Source organism: Podarcis tiliguerta (assembly GCF_965153285.1).
Source record: "Podarcis tiliguerta genome assembly, chromosome: 2".
Taxonomy (NCBI): Eukaryota; Metazoa; Chordata; class Lepidosauria; order Squamata; family Lacertidae; genus Podarcis; species Podarcis tiliguerta.
Genome location: NC_139535.1, coordinates 57,027,088 through 57,037,157, shown reverse-complemented (window position 1 = coordinate 57,037,157; position 10,070 = coordinate 57,027,088). Strand labels below are relative to the sequence as shown.

General features: G+C 44.0%; 1 protein-coding gene across 1 annotated transcript; it reads right to left on the bottom strand.

The window, feature by feature from the left end:
• Nucleotides 1–4,711: 4,711 nt before the first annotated feature.
• LOC310670040 (serine protease inhibitor Kazal-type 6-like) lies at nt 4,712–8,406 on the bottom strand. Its single transcript, XM_083424487.1, has 5 exons — nt 8,197–8,406; nt 8,000–8,064; nt 7,105–7,130; nt 6,402–6,520; nt 4,712–4,942 (listed from the first exon to the last, which is right to left on the bottom strand). The coding sequence occupies exons 1-5, from the start codon at nt 8,265–8,267 to the stop codon at nt 4,894–4,896; spliced, it is 330 nt and encodes a 109-aa protein (XP_083280613.1). The 5' UTR covers nt 8,268–8,406; the 3' UTR covers nt 4,712–4,893.
• Nucleotides 8,407–10,070: the final 1,664 nt, after the last annotated feature.

Here is a 10,070-nt window from a genome sequence, read left to right as displayed (position 1 = left end):
CGTCAGGACACAGGAACATCATGAAGTGGCTGGATGGAAGGGCCACTGCAAAACATTAGGTGAATTCAGTCCCTTTCCCCAGGAGGTACTCAATGGTATGCTGTACCAACGCCTCTTTTTTGTTGTTAAAAGGTGTGGCACTTTATGGTGAGTACCGGCACCTATTTTTCTAGAAAAAAAGCACTGATTGTAAATACTTGCGTATTTTAAACATATTGTAGATAGTTTTAATTGTATTAAATTGTAATTGTTTTTCTCTGTCCCATCAGGGGGAAAGGTGAGGCCTAAATAAATATATCATCATCATAATCTAATCTAGTGCAGTGGTTTTCAACCAGTGAGCCGTGGCACTCTGGGGTGCCTTGAATTATGGTCAGGGGTGCCATGGGCAACACTGGCCTCTGTTCTCTTTCTTTCCTTCCTTCCCTTCCTCCTCTGATGTCTCTCTGCCTCCCAAAGTCTTGCACAGCTGTTCACTGAAGCATCCCTGGCTACAAGCTCCTCAGGCAAATGGTGCCTCTGAGGCAGGGGCATGCTGGTTGTCAGGAGCTGAGGCGGCCTTGGAGTAAGCAAGCCAGCCAGCCAGTCCAACAGACCTTGCTGTTGGGAATGGACAGACAATTGGGAGGTTGGGCAGGCAGGCAGGCAGGTGCTGTGTTGGCCTTCCTTGTGCTTGCTGTGTGCAAGACCTGCCTGGGAGCTGTGTGCCCAGCACCAAAGGGGAGCCTTTCCCCATGCAGGCCTGGTGGGGCCCGCTGCTGCCACTGCTGCCTCCCAAGGTAAGTTGCTGGCCTCACGTTCATCTCTGCCAGTCTCTCTTGGGCTACTAAGGCTGGGGGCATCCTCTTCCCAGGCCCCCTGTTGGGCAGTGTGAGAAGGACCATCTCTTTGGGGGCATGGGGGGTGGGACTCAAAGACTAGGAGCGGCAGCAGTGGCTGGCCAGAGGACTCCCAAGGGGAGAAGAGAAGAGAAGAGAAGAGAAGAGAAGAGAAGAGGCTGAGGGGACACTCCACAAGGAAGGGTGTGCGAAACAGGGTAAGAGGCTGCCAGCTCTGCATGCAAGGGATGACATAATTGGGCTCCTGAGTCCCACAGGGGTGCCGCAGAAAGAAGGTAGTTGGTCATGGGAGCTGTGGTCTTGAAAAGGTTGAAGACCTCTGATCTAGTGGGTCAAAAGTTCCCCATACATTTTCTAAGCTGTTTAGGTAAAGAACATGCATGGTGCACCTTGCTCGAAAACAGGTTCCACACTTCTTAAGAAATATGTAGTGCTTTGAACATGTGTGCAAACTAGCAGTAACAAGAAAGCATGTGGTTCGTGAAAAGAAGGAGGCACAGCTTTCTCTAACCAGCTGAGAATGCAGGAGTGCTTCATCACAAATGTTCCCTTGCCTGTGGGCTTGGAATGCAGGAGAAAAAGCGCCAAGCAAAAGTCTTCTTTGTGTGGGTGCTCTAAAACATGAGATTTCATACCTACATGGGCAGTACCATATGGTTTTTCCCCTTTGAATATTTGCAGCCCAATCAATGCATGCTAACTCAAAATTCACTCTCATTCTATTCAATGGGGCATCATCCCAGTAAGCATATTTAGCACAGGAAGTTTCCTTACTGAAGGAGCATCTCCACCCCCATTGTTCAGCCCAGACACTGTGGTCCAGCTCTGAGGCCCTTCTGGCGGTACCCCCATTGCGAGAAGTGAGGTTACAGGGCAGAGGGCCTTCTCGGTAGTGGTGCCCGCCCTGTGGAACGCCCTGCCATCAGATGTCAAGGAAATAAACAACTATCTGACTTTTAGAAGACCTCTGAAGACAGTCCTGTTTAGGGAAGTTTTTAATGTTTGATGTTTTATCGCTTTAAAAAAAATATTATTAATATTCTGTTGGGAGCTGCCCAGAGTGGCTGGGGGAACCCAGCCAGATGGGTGGGGCAGTGGCGGAGCTTCATGCTCTGGCACCGGGGGTGGAGACCAGTCGGGGGCAGGGCTGGCGTGAGTCCCAGGGGCGTGGTGTGCCACCCGCAGGGGCATGGTGTGCGTTCTGGGGGCAGGGTGCCCAGCGCGGGGGGGGGAGCCACGATGGAAGCCCACCAGGATTGCACTACCGGGGGCGGTGCGCTCCCCCCACGCCCCTCTTCCTCCTCCAGTAGGACGGGGTATAAATAATAAATTATTATAATATTATTATTAATTTCCTTCCCATGATAGCCACATGATAATCCTACCTACTCCCACCCCAAGCATATTTTGCCCCAGGAAGAATGAAATGTAACAACAAGAATGTCTTCCTCATCTAGCAGCTGGTTTAAAGCAGAAATTACGGTGAACCAAACATTGACATTTTGCATGTTTGAATATATATGGTTAAAAAAAGTGTTTAGATTTGGGATGCAACCATACATTCAGCTGCACATTGTGAGGTCCCCATTTTAGAAATAAAAAATAATTACTAATATTCCTAAAAATGTTACTGCTGTCTGAAGTCTTTTCTGCTCCTTTCTTTATTAGAAGGGAATGGAAGCATAGCTTCAGATCGATGGCACCAGGATGCCTTCTAAATGCCCTTGTAATTACAATAATAGTGTTGCCTGAAGCTGGGAGATGAAAATGATAAATAAGGTACCTCTCTGGCAGAGTGTTGCAGTGGAAAGTCACAAAAAGATTTTTGAACTTCAAGCCATCTGCTTCTGCTTCTTTTCTTTTTTCCCTTGATGTAACTAATATCAGTGGGACCTGAACTGCAGAGAACCCTGTGGCGAAAATTCTCCTTAACAAGTGCTTTGCATACATTTATTGCCCCTGTTGCCCAAACTATGCATTGTTTTCAGTGCGTCTGGCAACTAAAACAACACAACCTCCAGTCTTCCGATTGAAAACGTTGTTTAAATGGTTTTACCTGCATTCTCTTTGCCTTCAAGTTATGAGCAGGACTGGGTGAGGTTTGTCCCCTGGTCTAGCCCAATAGGCTTGGAAGTGTGCGAGAGAATGCTTGCTCTCCTTGCCCACCCAACTTGTCTACAATTGTCCTTACACATCCTTGTGGTGTGGGTGGGTGTATAAAATTCAGAGCAAACATGCCAAATATCCAATGGCCAGTTACTGGGATTTGTTTTATGGAGACCAACTTTATTTTGCCTATGCCCATTGGATTTTACATGCACAAGGTGTATTTCAACCCCATATGGGCATGGAGAGACACCTAGAGTAGGGCAGAGATGCAAGAGAAGTGGGGAGCTGGAGTCAGCTCTCTCTCTTTCCATGGAGTGGGCTGGACTCAATGGGAGCTATCCAATCTAGCCCAAAGTCAGTTTTTTTTAATAATAATAATAATAATAATAATAATAATAATAATCATCATCATCATCATCATAACAGGGCTATCTGAGAAACATGCAGATGTACAATCATATGCATAGAATCATAGAACTGGAGAGTTGGAAGGGACCCTGAGGATCATCTAGTCCAACCCCCTGCAATGCAGGAATGTGAAGCTGTCTCATATGGGGATCAAACCTGCAACCTTGGTATTATCAGCATAGCTGAGCTATGCATGACATGGGATATGTATTAATGGAAAATCGGGTGCTGTATATATGCTTACAAGGGGTTTTATTGTGTTTTTATCTGTGCTGGAAGCTCATATAATTTCATATAATTTCAGCTGAAGCATCTTGAGCAGCTGTGGAAAGGGTGTGTGTGAATCTTTTAAACGAATAGATAATAAATCTGTCCCTGACATTTGCTGAGAAAGACTTGTTGATCTGCTTTTCAGATCTGAGTATCAGGATTGTGTTCGATGGTGCTGGGTCATCTTGCCTGCAGGATTAATAGGGCAATTTCTTTGCTCAATGGGTCACCAAAGAGGGTTTAATGCCACGGATATGAAACACACCTACAGGGCGAGATTGCAAAATTGAGGACTTTGGAATGTTGATGTTGAAAATCTGAAAAGGAACTTTTGTGCTAGAGAAAAGCTATTTAGAAATAGTTTTGTTTTGGCTGTGAGCACACTTTGAATCCAGAACAGTGTGTGTGTGTGTGTGTGTGTGTGTGTGTGTGTAATATATAGTGAAAACTCGAAGCTACAAACATGAGTTTGACAAAACTGTGGGAGGCAGTGGAAGACAGGAGTGTCTGGCGTGCTCTGGTCCATGGGGTCACGAAGAGTCCAAAACGACTAAACAACAACAACAATAAGAAGTGGAAAAGGATCTTCAAACTAGTTTAGACTGACAGGTTTGGATCTTCAGATCTGCTCAAAAAGCAAGCTCTGATATTAAGATGGCCCCTGGCTCCAACAACTCTCACTCTCATTTTCTTTTGGGTCTTAACTATGTTGCTGCCACTATCATCATTCTGGCTGTGTATTAGAAAAAGGAAAAGAGGCAACACAGACGCTGAATTATGTGCAGACCTGTGTCGAGCCATGGCCTCCTGAACAACATGCCCCACTCCCAATTAACCCCATGCTCCTGAATTTCCAAATCACAGAAAGTATTCATAGTTTTATCTTGCACCCAACATAATACTCTCTGAAACTTTTTGCATGGAGAGTGTTTGCTCCTTTCCAACAGACATTTTATGAGAGCGAGAGAGATTGGAAACTGGGAAGAATGTGGACTCACCAGTCAATGGAGCCCCCTAGTGAATATGAAGTGGAACGTATCCTTTGCATCATTCTGAGGTTTCTCATTGTACAAAGAGCCAAAACATTCTGCTGAGTTTTGCTTTATTGAAGATGTGTGCTGGAGACAGTAGCATCACCAGGAGCCCAAAGCGGGGAGGGGAGGACAGCAGCAATGACAGCTCACACCCCTACATAGAGCTTGTCTAAGCGTTCACCAGTACAGCGTAGAATATGACATCTTAGTGTTCAGCTGCAACAGTGAAACCTTCAAGAGCATCTTCCCATGTGCAGGAGACCGAGACTCCCATTACTTTTCCTAGAAAAATAGGATTTACACATGTAAATTAAAGCCATTGGTCTGTGAAGAAACAGGATTATACATGGCAGGAACTGATGAATAATGACATACCAGTCTACTTATGGAAGGCCAAGTTCAGAACTTTTAAGGAAGAGAAAAGTCCTGATTTAATTTTCTTTCACTTCTCATTTTTGGTTTGTAGGGATCCTGATTCTGAGATGCTGAAATAGTCTTACTTTGTCATTTTGTACCTATATCATACCCTCCAACATGTTGAGACCAAAAACTGGGACGGGCATCTTCCCGGCTGCACTCCCGCACGGTCCATGGGACATCACAATAATGTGTGTTTTTGGGCGCCCTACTGAGAGCAGGGCACCCAAAAATGGGATGTCCTGATTTAATTGCTTTACGTTTATTGGGAGGAATAACAGTGAGTAAAAACAGACCAGTCCATTTAACAGCAGGAGACCCCCTTGACTGCCAATAAGGGCCAGTGCAGGCCCAACACCACAGGCAACTCAAGCAACTGATAAGGGCAGCGACATTTTTAGGGATGCCAGTCAAACAGTGCACAATCTGAAAGATGCATCTATTTTTTCTCTACATCAAAGCAACACATTTTGTGTGCCAAAGCTAAACTCTGACTCGTGCAAAAATGATGCCAATAGTAGAAATGGGCATTATTTGCATGCAGAATTATTTTTTATCATTTATTTCTTGTCTGCCAGTTCTGGCGAGGGGCAAAGAACTCCGCAAGGCACCGAGCCTCACCTTCTCACGACTGGAAAGCCTTCTTGACTCCCATTTCACCTCATCTTGACTGTGCATTCAAGGGCCAGAAAGCTGTATCACATCATACACTGACTGTCTCTCAGTCCTGCTATGATAGGGAGAGTTGTCACCAACAGCTTGGAAGGAGCCAAACAACTCCCTCTTTTAATCCTCTTGTAGCTGATGCATCATGCTGGGAAAACTCCCCTACCTTGTTTGCATAGTTATACATCCTTGTAAAATCTTAACTCATAGATCAGCAATCTCTTGTAAAGCCAGGTTGGTTGGTTGTTGTTTTTTAATACCAGTGGGAATCTCTCTGATTTGGCTCTAATATAGTCTCAGAAGATCACAAGTACATTCACTTGTTGAATGCTTAAATGTGCGAACCCTATTCCAACACCATATAGAGGCAAATTTCTTCCTGACTTCAACAAGAAACTAATTCCTAGCAAGGCTGGATTCATTGGGGGTCTCTGGGCAGAAAGTTGGTGGAAACATAATTTCCATAAAAGGAGAGGACATGCAAATCCTAAAAATAAGTTTCACTAACTGTAGTATAGGGGTAGCCAACTTACAACAGAGAACACACATCAGTCAGTGGACATTTTGTCAGTCCCCAAGCCTGGAGTTGACCATGAAAGCAACATAACAGTTATATTTTCATCCGCTGTGCGTATAGAGCTCTCTTCAATATACTTACTCAACTGCCTTGCAAAATGCACACTTGTTTCCGTAGGTCTGGCCATCTGTGCCGCAGTGAGGGTTAGATTCCCTGGTGCAGTATGGTTCATTGTTATCAAACTCACTGCAGTCAATAGCCTAAAGAGATAAGAGACAGCCTTTAAGTGATAGTTTTCTTTATAGTTCAGAGGATCCAGATTCTCAAGATGATTAAGGGGGCCTGATGGGATGTTGCACGATGTCCTGATGCCGCATATGTAATGTCATGAGGAGCTAGGGGCAGAGCCAAATCCCATCTGAACACTGAGAGGGCCAGCTTCCTAAAAAAACATAGCCCCCCCCCCCCGAAACTGCCTTGATCCCTAGGAATCTGTGCCCATTTTGCACTCATGACAGAAACACGGGCCATTCCACATACCAGCTTAAACAGTTTTATAACAGTCAATTCTGAATCAGGATAGCCTAACCAATGTTGTCCATGCCCCTTAAAATTGCTTGCCTTGATCAGAAAACTTGGAAGAGCTATGCTCTATTTGCCCCTTCCCCAGATGCCAACACAAAGGGAGAGGACAGGTGTGTAGGACCACGGGATTGGAGAACAATCCCTTTCAGGGTCAAGATAGGACCTCTTCTCTTCCCAGCAACCTAATAGTATGTCTAGATTTGAAATGGGACCATATACAAGCAACATCCCAGGAGGAAATAAAAACAGCCGCACTGACCTCTCCCTCACGTTGGCTGGTAACATCTGTAACAGAAAGGAACAGCAAGGCTTACTAACATATTATAGACCTAATACCGAAGGAGTATAGAATCAGAATATTGCACTTTATAAACTTCACTTTCATGAAAATATGACAGGGCAGTGTACACCATACAAAATTGCAAGAGGATCAAGAAAAGAATTCTGCAATTGCTGCTCAAAGATTCCCTCAAGTTAGAAAGACCGTCATTGTTAGGTACACATAATATTATACAAAAATCACACAGTCCTGATGTGTGTAGGTAGCACCATTGCACTAGCTTAGCATTTTCTTCCTAATGTATTTATTTGCTTTGTTAAGATTTTATCCTCTCCTTACTTCCAAAGGAGCCCAGGGTGGTATACACATTAAAAAAAATACCAATCCATTTAAAACAGCCATATGAAAGTACAATCAGTAAAACTGTTTAATCAGGTTGTTGTACGTGACCACTAAACCGTACTTGGCTTGGTGTGTGCCAAGTTGTACAGATCTGCATAAATCTTACTTGTATTCCCAAGGATGCGTGGATGTCAATCTGTTTGATCAAGTCATTGGGTATAGTAAAAGAAAACAATGAGGAACAGCAGTTATGTCAGATATGGACACCAGAATCTGGATAGCTGAAGTTTACACAGCTTACAGTCTTATATAGGTGAAATGCTCAGGTGATGATGCTTTCAAGCAAGACTCATCTTATCTTTTAATATCCCTACTGGTGTTGTCAACAGAAGCACAATTCATTTTACAATAAGCAATAGAAGGAAAATATTCTAGTACACTCTGGAATAGCACCTCTCCCTCTTGGGAACAGTCTTTTATGGAGACTGAGGCTGTTTTTTAAGCACTGGAGTCCTCCTTTTTTCTCACCTACCTGAGAAGAAGCAGAATACAGCCAGGCTCAGCAGCACAAAGACACCTGCAGTTTTCATTCTGCTCCTATAAGTTGGGTTCAAGTCAAGCGGATGGGTTGTCAGTGCTGAAACTCAGGGGAAGCTCTGAGCCATCAAACTCTCCATTTATTTATATGCCCAGCACAGTAGGCCCCACCTGGTGAGAAAACATCTTTACCTTCTTTTAAGAGCAATCATTGGTCCAAGACACCAGCAGATGTTTATGGGGTTGTCGCATCCTTTAGGCATGCTGCTATATCCACAACAAGCCCAGACTACAACAATAATTATGCGAGGCACTCCTTGGAGCTTGTAATTTATCCATCAATTGCTACTTTCCATTTCCTCCCTAATCATAGCCTTCTCACAGCTTGGAACTTCCCAGCCAGTCACCCAGCAGGGCAACAGCACTGGTGACATGGGATTCTGACCAAGTCCTTGCAGTGTAGCTTCAACGTGTTATGAGCTGTTTCTTAATGGGCACAGGAAAGATAATAATAGAAGGATTGAGATATGGAGAACATAATGGCTCCAACACAGCTTTCTATTTTGGAAGCAGAGTCTAAATTTGTTCACGAGAAGTGTTGGGAGAAGGCAATATAAAAGAGCATGACTTCATTGCTGCTTGTGGAGTCTCATAGGTTACATGTGCTGCTGCTGCTGCTGTTGACACTCCTTTGGACTTTTTAGACTATGAATGTCAGTTTTGTTTTTTCAATTCTACAAAGAGATAAAAGGACATTATAGGTTTGTTCCTAAACAGGGAGCCCCTGTGGTTCAGCAGGGAACCTCAGAATGAACCACAAATGTTAAGTTGTAGACCCAGATTTGCTACTCATGCTTTGGATGGTCACAGTGTAGGGTTGTTTAAAATAAAATAAAATTCTGAAGCTCAGCATCCTCACTGGCTAGAATGGCACAGCAACCTTCACTGGCCTGGTGTTCTCCAAATGTTCTAAACTACAACTTTCATCAGCACTAGGCACCATTGCTGATTGGAGGGAAGTCCAGAACATCTGGAGGACTCCAGGTTGTGTAAGAATACATGATGGTACTTAAGGAATACCTCTCTCCTTACTCCCCTTACACATTTTTGTTATCTTGATGTGGGACTTATGTTAGGTGTAGGGTGGCCTATTTTATGGAGGACTGCCCTGCACTTGGAAGGCTGATTCATCTTCAGTCCTGGGAAGATGGTTTCAGCAGATATTTGGGGGAGATTACTATATTTGAAGGTGACTTCTATTTTTGAAGGGTTGTTTAAAATCGAACCTTTGAATAAATATTGGCAGGGTGAATTTTAACATGGATCCTTCCTGTTCAACAAAGAATATCCATTGTAATGCTTGTGGCAGATCAGAAGACTCATGCTGTGACTCAGATGTCGAGCAGTGCACACTTTGCATATAACATACATTATACTGGCACTGAAATGAATGAAGCTGGATTACAGCAAGGACACTGAAGGTGTTTTATGTGGTTCTTAGATGGCAAGATCAGTCTGCAAAGTAAGGCTCACCTTACCTAGCTCAAAAGCAAATGTACAAACAATTTAGGTTGCAAAACATGTACGGTACATAAGCAGGGCAATCAGTGCAGGATTAAACCTTGTGGAGGCCCCTAGGCAGTTGAAATCTCGGGGGGCCCTTTGCAAATTATCTCCTAATGTGTGTTTGTAATTTTATTTTGAGATCAAATCAATGTTATTTTGATCCATTGTAGTGGGACCCCTAAAATGTGTGGGACCCATAGGTAATTCTGCCTATTTGGTAATCTGGCACTGAGCACAATCCACTGGGAGTTTCTCTTGCTGGAGTTCCACTGCAATGAATGGGAACTGTGCTAGAACATTACTGCCTCCTTCCTCATCTCCCATTCATTTCAGCTGGAACTGTGCAGGGAAACCATTGCTGTGTCCACCATTGCCTCATACCTTCCAACATTTCTCCAATGAAAATAGGAACATACTAAGGAAAAGTGGGACATTCTGGGATCAAATCCGAAACTGGGAAGGCTTCTGAAAATATGGATCTGTCCCTGAAAGATAGGGAC